This window comes from Cyprinus carpio, chromosome A8, assembly GCF_018340385.1.
Source record: "Cyprinus carpio isolate SPL01 chromosome A8, ASM1834038v1, whole genome shotgun sequence".
NCBI classification, from domain to species: Eukaryota; Metazoa; Chordata; class Actinopteri; order Cypriniformes; family Cyprinidae; genus Cyprinus; species Cyprinus carpio.
The window spans coordinates 20,193,959-20,210,932 of record NC_056579.1 but is presented as its reverse complement, the minus strand read 5'-3'; the positions used below and the strand labels follow the sequence as shown (position 1 = coordinate 20,210,932).

The 16,974-nt window shown below is 38.0% G+C and overlaps 1 protein-coding gene and 1 long non-coding RNA gene across 2 annotated transcripts; both read right to left on the bottom strand.

Moving 5' to 3' along the window:
* Window positions 1–708: 708 nt before the first annotated feature.
* LOC109106023 (L-rhamnose-binding lectin CSL2-like) lies at window positions 709–7,551 on the bottom strand. Its single transcript, XM_042762708.1, has 13 exons — window positions 7,496–7,551; window positions 5,762–5,892; window positions 5,546–5,581; window positions 5,165–5,209; window positions 4,937–5,066; window positions 3,668–3,777; window positions 3,539–3,583; window positions 3,310–3,445; window positions 2,712–2,827; window positions 1,785–1,829; window positions 1,402–1,540; window positions 1,087–1,201; window positions 709–941 (listed from the first exon to the last, which is right to left on the bottom strand). Exons 2-12 carry the CDS (start codon window positions 5,820–5,822, stop codon window positions 1,090–1,092), a joined length of 975 nt encoding a protein of 324 aa, XP_042618642.1. The 5' UTR covers window positions 5,823–5,892; window positions 7,496–7,551; the 3' UTR covers window positions 709–941; window positions 1,087–1,089.
* A 1,416-nt stretch (window positions 7,552–8,967) lies between these two features.
* LOC122145950 lies at window positions 8,968–11,033 on the bottom strand. Its single transcript, XR_006160681.1, has 3 exons — window positions 10,814–11,033; window positions 9,340–9,460; window positions 8,968–9,225 (listed from the first exon to the last, which is right to left on the bottom strand). It is a non-coding gene; the product is annotated as an uncharacterized LOC122145950 (long non-coding RNA).
* Window positions 11,034–16,974: the final 5,941 nt, after the last annotated feature.

Here is a 16,974-nt window from a genome sequence, read left to right as displayed (position 1 = left end):
GTGGATGTTTTACAAGAATTCTGTCAGTGAAGGGGCGTACGCAAGAAAAATACAACTGCATCTCTGGTCATTTTAATATGTAGGCTAACTAATTTAATGTTTAGATTTTTTTTTTTTTTTTTTTTTATAATGTCCTATCACAAAAATAAAGTTTCCTGGACATGAGGGGCGTTTCTCCACTTAGAGCCGGCCCTAGCCGTCTCCACTTTTTCATATTTTTATTATTTAAATTTTTTTAGAATACACTATTCTACTACTACTATTTTATTATTACTGGCAAACCGGTTTCAGGAACAGTAATATTACAGAAGGAACACATGAACAGAAGCGTTACAATACTGCTTCTGCTTGGAGTGAACCGATTGAATTTTTTTAAACCCTGTCGCCCACCCCCACAATAAAAAAACAAAAAAAAAATAATTAAATTAATGTAGGACAAAAAAAAGGAAATTACAGTTAGCAAATTTTGTATAAAAAAGGTCTGCAAGATTGCACCATAATGTTTACTTAGCATTTAGTTTTTCCAATGAAAGATAAGTTGGTTTGGGCAATGATTTGCAATTCATATGTTAAAGGATAACCAGCTTTGTATTGTTACAATGATGGTAACATATGTAAATGTTACTTTATCCTAATACTTGGTAAATGATGACAAGGTAAAGCTGGTGTTTACAATCAACATGATTTAAGAAGAAGATGCACACATCATTCCCATTTGCAAAGCATTTATTGTAAGGAAAATCCCAACAAAGTGTACAAGCAAGGCCCATAGAAATGTTTTTTACAAAACTGAATTCAATGGTAGTATTCTACCATTATACTCCTGCTAGGTCTTTACAAAAGGAAAGACCGCAAATACCATATTAGATGCATTAATTCAGAAAAAGTAAAATTGGAGAGATGCTGATAGAGGTCAAATCCACAAGATCAGCGGTCATTCTCTGCAAACACAGATCAACAGTAATAAACTATTATCAATCGAGTCTGATGAGTGAGTTCATGAGTAAAACCAAACAAAAACTAAACACATTAGAAAACTAGCACACATATGCAGTAGGTATCATTGGTCAGTACAGTCACACTTACACTTTAACACGCAGAAGTATGAGATGTAAAGATACTTGAATGTGCCGACACATGGATCCGAGAAGACACTGTTGGAGGCCAATATGGAGCAGTTGTTTTTTTTTTCCCTTCACATCTAAACAATGATAAAAATATGAAAAAAAAAAACACTTAATTAAAAAGTGATTTTTATTATAATTATTAAAGTAATTTAAAAAACATTCAAGAAAAAAACACATAAAACTACACAAATCTTAGCTGGTCCTAGCTGGTTTGTGTTGTTTTTTCAGCAGGGCAAAGACTGAATTACATGTGAAGATTTGCACATAAACTGACCCACTAGTGACCACTGTCTGAGAATTCAAGGCGTAGCAGTCAGTTTTGGCAAGCTGAGAAGCAGGTCGCCCAGTAGAGCACGTGGTGCTGTCAGTACGGCCGTAGTTAGCGCTGTGAATGCTTATGACAGTCCCATCATCTGAAAACATCAATTCAACATTTTATAGTCTCTTGGATGCAAAAAAAAAAAAAAAAAAAAAAAATATTTATATATATATATATATATATATATATATATATATATATATATATATATATATATATATATATATATATATATATATATATATATATATATATATATACACAAAAATACATATAAACACTATTTAGTCAAACTCTGTACAAACTCAAGTAATACTCTGTAACAACAGAATACACACCACAGTTCAGGGCAGTCGACTCATGTTCACAGACAATACTTGAACCTACAGTAAACAGAGAGATGTAAAGCAATTAAAAAGATATAAATAAATAAAAAAGTAAATTTTAAATAAATGTAAAACAGGCTTAGTGAGTAATGCTGTGTGCAGTGTGTACCGTGATCATGACTTATATACACATATTAAAATGGAGTCTGGTAGCCTATATTTATGTGTTTTGCTTTGTGAAAATAGTGCTTAGTAATTAATATGCACTTTAAGTGTACATCGAATCTTAAAAGTGTGTTTTGGATTTTAAGAGATCATTTGACTGGACCTAAAGTTTGATGAGAAGCTGAAGTGCAGGGTGATGTCATCAAAATCATTGATTAATATTGACGGAAGTTAAAGACTAAGTTTTGAATGCTTATCTTTTAAATGCTATTATTTGTCATTGTTTTGGAGCACAGTCACTTGTAGAAAACATATATACATATACACATTATATATATATATATATATGTGTGTGTATATGTGTGTGTGTATATGTGTGTGTGTAAAATATATATAATATAAATACTAAATAATAATACAAATACTAAATAATAATACACATCTGGAATCAAGTTCAACTAAAATAAATCTAAACTATAATATATATTCATTTAATTGTAATTATCATGCAAATAAATGTCCAAAAACATTACATTACGTTCACAGTATATCCATAATAGTACTCTTTAAAAGTATGCTGAAGTGTATTTTTTTTTCACAAGGGTTGCTGGAATGCAGGGGAGAAATAAGGTTTAACTTTGAATAATGTGCTGTACTAAATAAGCCTGTTGTTTCAAAAGTCTCTTAAATCAAAATATTCTAACACTACCTGGAAAGAACTGAATGAACTGAGCAAATCTGATTAAAAAAATAAAATAAAATAAAAATACTCACAAACTCCAGATGGGAGGCAAAAATAAGAGATCGCGAGGTACTTGTATGTGCCAAAGCAGGGATCAGTAAAGACTGTATGTGTCGCACACACCTCACAGCTTTCCAGACCATTGCAACTTTACATGTCAAAAAAAGGAAGGCTTACATTAGTCATTGCATCTTTACATCAGCTAGCAAAAAAAATATGTTCTAAAACATTTTCCTGATGTTAACATGATGAAAGCATTATTTCTGAATGTTCTGTGAAAGTTTTAAAATGTTTTACAAAAAGAAAAAATTCTTAGTTATGTGAATGTTAAAGAAAACTTTAAGAGAACATTCTAATGAAAATGTTACTTTTGAATGTTCTAGAAAATAAGTATAAATGTTTAAAAAAAGTTAGACTAACATCCAACTAAAATGTTTCAGAAAAACATATTCCATGAACATTTTATAAATAACATTTTTGTGCTGTTGTTTTGAAAATGCTATTAAAAAGACAACTTTAAACAAACATAATAACATTACTGGAAGAACGTCATTTAATCTTGCCAGAACATTCCCTGTTATCTTATACTGAAGAAGAAGAAGAAGAAGAAGAAAACAATTATCTACCTACCTTTTGGACACAGGAGCCAATGCATTGGGTGAATAGCAGTTGGTGTTTTGGAGCTGTTCAGATGGACGTCCTTCAGAGCAGGTGGTTTTATCTGTACGTCCATAGTTTGCAGTATTTATCTGAATCCTACCGTTTTCTATATGGAGATAAAAAAAAAAAATAGTCCTTAAAGTAATCCATGTGATTCCATTTCTTGAAACAAAGTGAGAGATGTGGAAAAATCACTCACCACATTTCAAATAACCGTATCCACCATGACAAGTCACACTTGTTTCTGGAAGAAGGACGGAAAACATTTACACAGAGAAGGACATGATAAAGAACAGGAATTGGAGGAAGAGAGAGAAGAAGTCCAAACCTGCTGGGATGCAAATGTAGTTGGTAGTGTAGTACTTGTAGGTGCCAAAACATGGATCTTTTGGTGCCAGTCCTTGAGTGTTAAACTCACACTCTCTCAGTCCATTACACCTGTTTAAGGATAAAGACATAAATAATATAATGAAATATATACTAATAAAGCAAGCTAGCCTCGGAGTAAGCAACAGAATCATAATTCTACCCATAATTATTCAGAATCAGAAAGTATGCTTGTGCATACAAGGAATTTATTTTAGTGACATAAGCTTCCAGTACACAGAGACAACAACACACAGACTATATAGGCACATAAATAATTTGTATAAACAGTTGTGCTATAGATGATAATGGAATAGAATTGAGTAAGATACAGGACAGACTCAATGATGGCGGAGTAGAACTGTTTCAGCAGCTCCTGTGGCAGGTTAAACTTCCTCAACTGGTGAAGGAAGTACAACCTTTATTGGGTCTTTTAAACAAACAATGGGGTCAATGTGATTGTCCCACTTCAGGTCCTGAGAGATAGTGGTTCCCAGGAATCTGAATGACTCCACTGCAGCCACAGTGCTGTCTATGATGGTGAGTAGGGGGAGTGCAGGGGGGTTTCTCCTGAAGTCCACTATCATCTCCACTGTTTTGAGCGTGTTCAGCTCCAGGTTGTTAAGACTGCACCAGACAGCCAGCTGCTCAACCTCTTGTCTGTAAGCAGACTCTCGGATGAGACCGATGACTGTGGTGTCGTCTGCAAACTTCGGGAGCTTGACAGAGGGGTCTTTATAGTTGCAGTCGTTGGTGTAGAGGGAGAAGAGCAGTGGGGAGAGAACACATCCCTGAGGGGCACCAGTGTTGGTGGAGCGGCTGTTTGACATGAATTTCCCCAGTCTCACTAGCTGTTGCCTAACTATAAGAAAGCTGGTGATCCACTGACAGATAGAGCTAGGAACAGAGAGCTGGGTCAGTTTGGTCTGTTGGGATGATGGTGTTGAAAACTGAACTAAAGTCCACAAACAGGATCCTCACATAAATTCCTGTTTTGTCCAGATGTTGCAGGATGAAGTGCAATCCCATGTTGATTGCATCATCCACAGACCTGTTTGCTCGGTTGTGTAGAGAGATGGTCAGACTGGGTGTGGGGGGGGTTTCAAATCTACAATAAAACTCATTCAGGTTGTTAGCGAGTCATTGATTTGTCTCAGTGCAGGGGGATGGTGTCTTGTAGTTAGTATTCCGTCTGTAGTCACAAGCAAAAAGTCAATGAAAAATATCTTACCGTTTGAAGATCGCAGGGACATCTATTGAACACTGAGTATTAGATGTTTCAGACGGTGGTCGTCCAACGCTGCAAATTTGGCTGCTTGTGCGGCCACAGGTTGCTGATTGTACACTGATCACCCCAGTATCTGAACAGAAGAAAAACATCATTATATAATGAAAACAACAACAATAACAACAATAGAATACATATTAAATAACTTTAGATTATTGTGACGCATATTACCACAACTGAGATGCTGGACAAACCCATCACATGTAACTACAGTCTCTGAAAAATTAAAGAGTCATTTGTAACAAGGTGAGATTAATAAACTATAGGGGAGAGAACAATAAACTCCAGATACTACATTGGGAAAATACCAAGTGAGGAGGAGGAGGAGGAGGAGGAGGAGGAGAAGAAGAAGAAGAAACAACATTCTTCTGGCAACCACTGCATCCAGTTTTTTACAATGCATGTGGTATTGCATGCTAGATCTGACAGATTTTCATGTAATTTAATCAGTATTTATGTATACAGCCTGTTGTCTGATCTTTTAGACTTAACAATTAGGTAATCTTTGTTTAACTGCGGATTGTTGATGTGGTTCATGAATAAATTAAATACCTGCAGATGTCAGCAATCTGAAGTTCAGAAGCACCACTGTAAGAAAGCAACAGAAGATTTAAATGATTAAAATCCCTGTAATCTTAAAGTCATTCACACCATCCTCAACCCTAAACTTAACCCAGAACAGAGCTGTTCAAATGTCTAAAAGTGCAACTATACATTAGTGTTCACATGCATCTGATTTTTCTATTTAATTAGATGTAAGAAACTTACAGGTAAGCAGGAGGACACGGAGAGAGAACATACTTCTGCTGTCGCTGTCAAAAGTGTACATGTAGCTTTTGACTAGATGATCCAAATTTATACGGTTTGTTTTCTGATGACACAATCAAATACGACTCGCCCTGCAAACAAATTTTGAAAGTAAAGACATCTGTGTAAAAATAAGTTAATATGTAATCTTGTGCAAACACTTCAAAATTCCTGAAAAACTTCTTAGGAGTTGATGCAAATATTATTCTTTTTTTTTTTTAAATTCACAATTTTATTTCACAGTATCTTTGATTTTAGAATCTCAATGCTATATACTAATCTCTAATCTCAATACTCAATTATACTAATGCTAATAATACTAATCTCAATACTCAATAGTATTTAGCAGAAAACAGGTTGTATAGTAAATTTTTAAATGTAAAAAAAAAAAATTATATTCTAAGTATTTAAAGTATTGTCTAGTTTAGAGTATTTCAAAGAGGCTACATGTCCAAATGTTAAAAATAAAAAATTGCTTTATTAATATTACAGTTAAACGAATTATTTAAACAATACATATGCAGTTAATGCTAATCTGTTTTAAAATAATGTATGTATGAAAAGTTAATGCACACTACACTAAAATTCTGCTTTAATGTTTTGGGTTTGCATTTATTAGGCATTAATTTATAATAATTTATAGAACATAATTCCATTACCAGGATTCCCTATGAGAACTGCCACATTTGTCTATTGAATTTAACATATACAGTATATAACCAAACCTGAGAGACCAAAACTGATAAAACGTAATCATCAAATTGTATTGTACCAATTGTGTTAACATCAGTTCACATACTGTAACCGATTTTAAAAAGTTCACACTGATGTTCATTTAGTACAGTTAGGAAATGTAAATAAAAATATACAGTCACCAAAATGCCTCCCATAATGCCTGAAACATCTTTGCCACATCACTGTACACTCTGGCAAACAGTGCATCCAGTTGTTAACTTATTTATAGTGATGTAAATATGTTTAGCCAATATGATGTGTAAGCCTTACAGTCACTTGCTAGATCTGAAAGATTTTAAAGTTGATCAATATTTACAGTCTTACTGTATCTTATTGTGAAACAGGCTTTATAAAGCACCCTTTGTTTCCCCAAAATTATTCATTAAGAGAGAGATGGAGAGGAGGAGTGCAAAAATAAAACCCCACCCTCTATTTAGTATTCCATTTCAGTTGGAAATGTGTTAAAATACTTAAGTTGGTAGCCACTACAGCAGGGATAGGCAACTCCAGTCCTGGAGGGCCACTATCCTGCAGAGTTTAGCTTCAGCCCTCATAAAAACTCACCTGCCTGTATCTATCTAGTAATCCCGAAAACACTGATTGCCTTGTTCAGGTGTGTTTAATTAGGGTTGGAGCTAAACTCTGCAGGACAGTGGCCCTCCAGGACCGAAGTTGCCTATCCCTGCACTACAGGTTCTTGCAGACTTTAAGAAGCAACCAATGAGAAGTTCCCAACATGCCCCCCTCATGATTAAATATTCAATAACTGAGTAATATAAGGTACACATCTACATTCTCTTTTACTTTTTTTCTTTCCATATGGAGAAACCAGCTTACATAACTTATAAATATGTCAATATGCACTGTGTTACACGCGTGCAAGAACAAGGTGAAGCGAGGATCAAAGAGAATCCAAATAGGACAAAAACCGTGCAGAATTACAAACATGCAACAGCTTACCTGAAAAATAAAGAAAACCACCAACTAAAAACAACTGAACACAGGGGTGTAAATACAGGCAGGAGAGAAAAAGACTAATGAGTTACCATAGAAACTAACAAGGAGAGGGTGTGGTCAAAATAATTACCATGACAACAAATGAGGGTAGCCATTGGAACAAACAAAGGAGGCTAATGCCAAGTTCACACTTAGGGATTTTAAGCCCGATTTAAATCAGTGGGTGATCAACTCTGCAGTCTTTATGTGTGAACTACACAACAACGCATCAAAGAGGCTCACTGATGCGTCACCGACACCTCACTGACGGCAAACAAATATCTAGCATGCCAAATATCTGGACCGGTCAGCCGATTCGACATTACGTGGTGTCAGGTGTTGTGAGCTACAGCCAATGAGAGAGCAAGACATGGGTTGAAGTCACCGGAAGAAAAACAACAGCAGCAGCATGGCTTAAAAAGTTTGGACACAATAAATGGAGCAAAATTTTTAATAGAGTAAACAGATTGCAGCGCTAATTTCTTCCAGACATCCATTTTCAAATAAACAACTCCTGTTTCACGTCATTCCCTTTCCAATTTTTTGTGTGTTTTCGTGACAATACGTGGTTTGCAGAGTCGTTGGGTGACAGAGTTGTTGTCAGTTTGTGTAGTGCAGTTGTACCCAACCATGTTCCTGGAGGCCCCCCAACACTGCATGTTTTCCATGTTAATCAAACACAACTGATTCAAATCATCAGCTCATTAGGAGAGATTCCAAGACCTGAATTGGGTGTGTCAGACAAAGGAGAGATCCAAAATGTGCAGTGTTGGGGGGCCTCCAGGAACGTGGTTGGGAACCACTGGTGTAATGTGTAACCCCTGGATCATTTACATAGAGTCACGTAGTGTGAACACCACAACAATTAAAGACAGACAATCAAGTCATGTAGACTGAACAGCACATCGATCTGCCAATGTTTAATGTCGTGTAGTGTGAACTTAGCATAAGGGAACAGACCAGGCAACAAAGGAAACAGGAACAAATCACAGGGGCGAAACACTGAAAACAAAGGTAATACACAAAGGTAATGCAAAATTGAAAATGAAAGTCCAAACACCAAACAAAGACAAAGCCAGAGAACATGTAACACACTGAATTTTAAAAAGAAAAGCAAAGATTCAAGTTTGTCACCACAACTCAGAAAGCTGTAGCTTTAATAGGAACAGTGTATCAATTTGTTTTTCTATTCTTTCAGTTTATCAAAAAATTATTCATCTGTTCATGACTGTTTGCAAAATTAGCAGCTTACTTGTTATCAGCACATTGACCATCTGATATAAACCATGAATTTAACAAAAATAGAAGTAAAAAAAAAAAAAGTTATTTTCATGCATTATAGATGCTTGTATGTTAATTATTATGTGCCAAAATTGTATGACTACCAAAAAAAAAAAAAAAAAAAAAAAAAAAAAAAAAAAAAAAAAAAAAAAAAACACCTTTTGTTCCCAGAACCAATGATTCACTGTTGAGAGTTTGTGATGGTGTTAATCCAGTCTCTGTTTGACGAAGAGAATTTGAGCATACTTGGCCCATGCAAGGAGCCCGTGCCAGGGAGTTTGGTGGCTTTGGGAATAGGTGCAAAGAAAGTGCCTAATTTCCTGGATCTTCCTCTCTGTTTGCCCATTGGTCTGAGAATGGTATCCAGGCAATAATTTGAGAGTTGCGTATGCGCCACTCAGAAGTGATGAACGCTGTAGCGAAGGGGAGAGATCAAAACAAAGGTCATGAATTAGAAGTAAAATACGAGGATTTGTAAAGAAGAATGTCAGCGGATTTCGATAAAAGCCAAGAGGAGACTGGTTTACCTTTGCTAAAGTTGGGAAACTTTGCTTCCTTTGCTCCTGTTAACAAATGTTGGTTTTCACAAGATTGCATGTGCAACGCCGACATCTTTTGTCATCTTCCAGGATCTGCTTCCGTGTACAACTGTTGGCACAAGCTAGATTAAAGTTATTAAGTTCTGAATATGGATATTTTTCCTACAAAAATGCATCGATTCTCTACAGGAGACCTTTGTTCATCCCCCGGAGCCATGTGAGGCACTTTTTATTATGGACGGACCGATGAACTACAACACCCACTGACTGCCATTAAAGGGATCATATGATGTTGCTAAAAAGACCATTATTTTGTGTATTTGGTGTAATGAAATGGGTTTATGTGGTTTAAGTTTCAAATAACACATTTTCCACATACTGTACATTATTGTTTCTCCTCTATGCCCTGCCTTTCCGAAACACATGGATTTTTACAAGGCTCATCGTTCTGGAAAGCAAGGTGTGCTCTGATTGGCCAACTATCTAGTGCATTGTGATTGGCCGAATACCTCAAGTGTGTGACAGAAATGTTACCCCCTTATTATACTGTGATGCCGTGTGTCCCGGAGCACAGAGACAAAACCAATAAAACCCATTATAAATGAGGCATTTGTTGCATCCAGTGGAGACATAATTACGGATTATAATGACAACACCAGCGGTTCTCAATTCCAGTCCTCTGTAAATAAATACAGTATAAATTCATGTCTCGCACACTTCAATGCACTTTGAATGGAACATATACATTTGCTTCAAACTGGAATCATGGCAGAATATCCTGTGATGTCCACTTCACAGGGCACTTACGTTCAAATAGAACAAACATCTGAAGCGAGAAGAGAAACATACAAAATGTGCAGAGCAGTGGGGTGCGAGGACTGGAATTGAGAACCGCTGTCTCATACTGTCAGAGAAGTGAATTGCACTGACTCTCGCGAGAAGTCAATCAAACTGATGCTTTCCATGTTCCGTGTGATTGGTTGTTTGCCAGTGTTCTGTCGATTTGTGCTACCCTGTCAGATTTTGCTACCTCCCATTAAAACAATGGGTAGTACAATAAGACAGTAATAAGACAGTCTTATATTCGCGGTTGTAGCTAGAAGGGACACAGCTACAGGAAAACAATAAAAAAAAAAAAAATTCTACCAATTAGATTGTGTTTTATTAAAGTCTACACCTACCACAACCCTAAACCTACCCTTACTGTAATGCAGATATATTAAATATTGTTGTTCAGCATGAGAAAAAGGATGCAATATTGATGTGCTCTTGGGCAGTAAACCCTGGTAAATCTGACGGGTAGGATAAAATGTCAGGACACCGGACGTGTCACACTTTCAGGTGCATGTGCCTCACAAACTCTGGATCAAACCCGAGTTAACAGAGAATGTTTATACAGAGTTTTGCAACAGCTGATCTAAACCGGTTTGGGTTTGTCAGTTTTTGTCAACTCAAAACTTACCGAGTTAGTTCGTTTCGCTTTGTGCTACAGGCCACTGGTTGTAAGCGCTGCACAGATCAGACTTGCTGCAATTATCCACGAAACGGTTCTAGTGCAGCAGGGACGAGGGAAAGAGGATACCGGAAATACTTTTGTATGACATTTACTATGAGTTCCCTTGTACAAGCTTTGCAATTTTTTTTCGAGTTATTCTTCTTTCAAGTAAAGACTGAAGCAGAGATCCTAGCTTTGATTACCTCCATTAGGCCATCATTGGCTGCAGCTGTGGGTGGTTCCATGGAGGTTGAGCAGGTGGAAGTACTCATGATTAATTACTTTTCTACCCGGGGCCTGCTCCTTTGGTCAGGGGTTCCTCCTTCCAACATTGGCTTGCCACACATTCCTCCCCTCAGCTCCAGGCTATTGCCAAAGGCACTCCTCCCTCTGTGACAGGCCATCAACATTTCCTTGGGGTTTTCCCAATCAATGCTCCACTATGAAGAGGAAATCCTTTAGATCCAAGAACCAATGTATGACAGGAGCATTTAAGTCCTTTGCAGTGAACATCCATTTCAGAGGAGCATGGTCAGTAATAAAGGTGAATTCTCTCCCCAGCAGGTAATATCGTTGAGGTCTGTATCCAGGGGTGATTGCAATGTACCTAAAAGAAAGTCTGCCTTCTCTCAATCAGCCTTTTCCTATAAAGCCATCAAAGAATGGAATGGGCTTCCAGACAATCTAAAGAAAACTGCAGATTTTTACAGCTTCTCACGGACAGTCAAAGACTGGCTCTTAGACCACCAGTCCTGTTCACACTAAAAGCACCAGACGGGTATCTGGCCATCAGATGATACCCTAGCGGGTACCATCTGATGGCTTTTACACTGTATTGTGTCTTGTGTGTTAAAAAAAAATACAAACTGTTGCACTCCATATATTTAGTACTTTATAACATTGCAACTAGCTAATTTTGCACACAAATTGGTAATTTGCACTTTATATTTGTATATTGTACCTTCTCTGTAAACTGTCTTTTTATATTGTATTAACCGTCTTTGTTATATAATTTTTTTTATATGTTAATTGCCTTTGTCATTTTAACTTATGTAATTTTAATTGTGTAGGACTACAGATGGAAATAAGCATAATGCTAAATCTGGTGCAGCCATCTTTTTTAATGTAACTGCACATTGTCCTGATATAAATAAACTAAACTAAACTAAACTAAAGCACAATGCCACAGATGTCGCAAGTTTTGAGGGAGCGTGCAATTGGCATGCTGACTGCAGGAATGTCCACCAAGGCTGTTGCCTGTGAACTGAATGTCCATTTCTCTACCATAAGCCATCTCCAAAGGCGTTTCAGAGAATTTGGCAGTACATCCAATCGGCCACACAACCGCAGACCACGTGTAACCATAACAGCCCAGGACCTCCACATCCAGCATCTTCACCTCCAAGATCGTTTGAGACCAGCCACCCGGACAGCTGCTGCAACAATCGGTTTGCACAACCAAAGAATTTCTGCACAAACTTTCAGAAACCGTCTCAGGGAAGCTCTCAACCTGACTGCATTCTGTTGTCTTAACCGACTTGAGTGGGCAAATGCTCACATTCAATGGCGTCTGGCACGTTGGAGAGGTGTTCTCTTTACGGATGAATCCCGGTTTTCACTGTACAGGGAAGATGGCAGACAGCATGTATGGTGTCATGTGGGTGAGCAGTTTGCTGATGTCAGCGTTGTGGATCAAGTGGCCCATGGTGGCGGTGGTGTTATGGTACGGCAGGTGTATGTTATGGACAATGAACACAGGTTCATTTTATTGATACCGTGACAAGATCCTGAGGCCCATTGTTGTGCCATTCATCCACAACCATCACCTCATGATCTGTACACAATTCCTGGAAGCTGAAAACATCCCAGTTTTTGCATGGCCAGCATACTCACCGGACAAGTGTTTGGGATGCTCTGGATCGGCGTATACGACAGCGTGTTCCAGTTCCTGCCAATATCCAGCAACTTCACACAGCCATTGAAGAGAAGTGGACCAACACTCCACAATCAACAACCTGATCAACTCTATGCGAAGGAGATGTGTTGCACTGCATGAGACAAATGGTGGTCCCACCAGATACTGACCGGTTTTCTGACTCCCCGGACCCCCAATACAGTAAAACTGCACATTTTAGAGTGGCCTTTAATTGTGGCCAGCCTAAGGCACACCTGTGCAATAATCATGCTGTCTAATCAGCATTTTGATATGCCACACCTGTGATCTCGACAAATTATAACTGCAAACTAAAACAGATCAATAAAAAATATTTAAAAATATTTGAGAACAATATTAGCATACAAATCAAATCGTCATCGGAAGACTCTAATAGAAAGACAAATTGTGCGTTCGACTTGAAGCACGGCTACAGACGGCGGTCAACGAGAGCAGCCTGTTGCAGTCGGGGGCGGAGTTGAAAACAGACACGTCAAGCCGGACACTTTCTGCTCCCGTTAGTGACACTCACGCGGTGTTTGCATACTTTATCACAGATTAAGTGAATAAAATGCAATATTTGTCAAATACACAGATGTTTCAGAAACGTTATCATGATCAACAGAAACACTTTTTATGTACTGTTTAATACAGCGCCATCATTGCAAGAATAAAGTTCAACATAATCATATACTCTTTAAATACTAATAAAGTGGGGGTATGCTTTTATCAGTGTTGTATGATAAACGTGACTCAATACAACAGTGCGACTACAGTAAAAAAAAAAAAAAACTTTTTACCTCCTAAAAACACATATTTGTGGCCATTATTGGAACTGAAAGGTTAGAATAAACCGAAACACACATGATCATTGTCATGCGGTGAATCTGGCCAATCATGAAACAGCTGTGTCATCATCAGCGCTCGTGCAGTCACTCTGGAGAAACTGCGGCGGCTGAGTCATCTGGCTGCTCTCGAAACGCTCTCGCGATACTTTGATGACACGTGACAGTCATGTGGCGTCTGCCCCATCTCAAGTAAGACAAAATTTCTTACCGGCCTGCACTGCTTCAAGTCAGATTCCGATCGGTTTGCGCAGCGCTTCATGAAGTCGAACGCACCTTTAATGCGACATCAAATTACAATTAGATCTAGCCAATCGGCACTTAACACGAGGAATATAAAAGCCCTCTACTCACACTTCATTGTGTTTGCAGATACTGCCGCGAAGTTTTTGCTCAAACTGTCGCTCGACTTATTGCCTGGCTTTTCCTGGGTTACTTGCACATAGTTAAGTTTGTCTCCTGCAAACTATTGCAAGTTTGACATTGCTCTCAAGATGCACATTAGATCGTTGGCGTTGCTTTGGTGTTGCGGGAATGTTTTTGGTCGTTTAGTAATGTTGGATGATACACAGGCTTCGGAGTTTTCTCGGCAGAGAAGGTGAAACATTGGCAGAGTTCCGAGTGCTTTCCACTGTTGCCAGGTTTTTTCAAAACCGCCAATTGCTATTCAAAACTAGACCAGTCGCATTTCGAGAAGGGTTCCCCGGAAAAATTCATATTCCAGGCGCTAAATGTCACATTATTGGGGTCGCTTCAACCCGCGGACATGTACAGCAACCCGCAGCAACAGTGTTAAAATAGCCCAATTCCGCGGAAAATTCGAGGACGTGGCAACGCCGGTGCTTTCCGAGCTGTCGAGTCGGCGCTGCTTGGGTCTCCATCAACAAAATATTTCATCTTTACGCTCACGTGAACCTGCACGCATAAAGTCTCTCTGGGCCTGCAGTCGGAAACAAGGCTGACGGTCTCCTTCGGCATCTCACCTTTATCACTTCATCAGCCTACACCTTTATAAGTATCACTTTTGTTTTATGGACTTGTGGCACTTGGGCATAAATTTTATTCTCTGCAAGGTTATTTACTCCCGTTTAAGACAAAGCGCTTGGTGTTGCATGATTGTTTATCTAGCAGACTAGCACTGCATGATCAAGATGTTAATCAAACTAATACATTCAATGTTTGGAACAACTCTTTTGTAATGAGGCATTTTGAGACTCGTTATTAAAGGCTTACAATCTTTATAGCCTACTGATAAAGATCGTTGCTTGCATTATTCCTTTCTGAAAAATATGCTATGTCTAGCACACCATAAAGTTTTTTTTCGTCTTAATCATATGCTTTTGTCTGTTTATTCAGTCATTGTTTCATTTGCGTCTATCTACAATAATTCCTGAATGCCTTGTACTGAAATGGGGTAAGTATTACAACTTTAGTCTCCTGTTGCATAGACCATTTCTGCAAAGAGGTCCTCGCTGTCTATTTCTGCACGAGCATCCACTGAATAAGAGCATGAACATAAATGGACACGTTTTCTTGCATGCTCAAACACTAAAGTGTTCCCAATACACAATATATCGACTAACTAAGCATTTTATCATGCTTTCGTCCAATCCTTATTCTTTTACTATTCTCAGGACATATTTAAGGTGATTAGCTCTAGCTTAGCTATGTGGCATTAGTTTGCTCTGATAAATAACTAGCTGGCGCTCTTTCTGTGTGGTGAGCATTAAAGTATTCCATCTTGGAAATTGCACTCTTTAAGTCTGATGTTTTTATGTACTTCCTATCTATAGATGACTTCCTCTCCGGATTTCCTCCTAAAACTTTGTCAAAGTTTGGACCTGGAAGTTATAATTATCACTATTCTGTTAATTTAGTTTATGCTATGTGACTTTAATGTCCTGGACAGTGCATGTTCACTCATAACATCTGCTTTAAAGTTATACAAAAATGTTTGTGTAAGGGCTATCTTTATGCTTTTACAGGATTCAGTAGCTACTGAAGTTTAATTGGCTAAGTATTAAGGCATCATTGTTAAATGTAATGCATTCTTATCCTTCTGCAAGGGTTCACTCATCGGGTTCCCATGGTTAAATGGAGTCTGCTTTATGGGAATTCCATGGCTGCAGAAGCAGAGAACCATGGCTCTCATCTCATCTTTACACAGGTCACTCTTTGGACTGGTGCTTTTATGAACGCAGGCTCTATCAAGCTGATGTATATGGTCGTCTTCCATTTGAGTTCTAGGTAAGATTCGGCTCATCTTTAAAGTCCATGTGAACCGGAAGTCGCTGCTGACTTTATTTCAGTGTGGTGATATATTTCCAGCTGAAACGGAATATTGAATAGAGGGCATGGTTTTTGTTTGCGCTCCTGGTCTCTGTCTTTCACTCATCGCAAACTAATGGCTGGAGGGGTGTGTTTAAAGGTATTCTACAAAAGCAATCAAACTCAAAACAATAGAAAAGGAATGCCATTCCAGAGCAGAAGTAAATGTTCAGATTTTGATTAAGGATTACAAAGACGATGACTTTTTTCTTTTTCAGCGGGTTAACTTGCACAGATTGTTTACATCAATATTAGCAACGTGCGCTAGTAAAGTCAATTTTGATTTCACGCGGACTTTAAGTTATAATTGAGGCTTGTTTGGTCTTACCTGGCTGTTGCTGCTTCACATTACATGGACTGTTGTGGCACTTTGCATAACTCTGCTATGGTGGTCATCAGGTACGATTGTCCATTACTGTTTATGAAGTTTGGCCTATCGTGGCCTTCACATGTCACAGCCTATTGGGGACTTAACATTGAGTATCTGTCGCTTAACATTGAGTATCTCTTTTATGGTCATGCTGATCTGGCACATTTTCTATTTTTGGGGAGGATAGGTTTCCTCTGCGGGTTCTGGCAGTTAGATGGAGTTTTATCAAGCGTGCGCAGGAGTCTAGCCTAAAGAATTATGTATCTGTGTATATGCTCTTATGTCACTGCTAGAACCCTAATTCTGCCTCCTATCAATTAACCTAAACTAATGACCTTTCTTACTCAATGCAGTGGTTTAGAATTCCTGTAATCTGCCATCAAGCTGCTATGTACATGATCGCCCCCAACGTACGTCAATAAAAATCACTAAACAAACCATCCTCAAACAAATCCCTCCATGGACAACCAACTCCATACATAATCACCAACCCTGATCAAACTCACCTACCTGTGATTTTTTTTTTTTTTTTAATGTTTTTTTTTTTTTTTTTTTTTTAATGATCCTGAAGACACTGATTAGCATGCTCAGGTGTGTTTGATTAGAGTTAGAGCTAAACTCTGCAGGAAAGTGGATCTCGTGGGCCAGATTT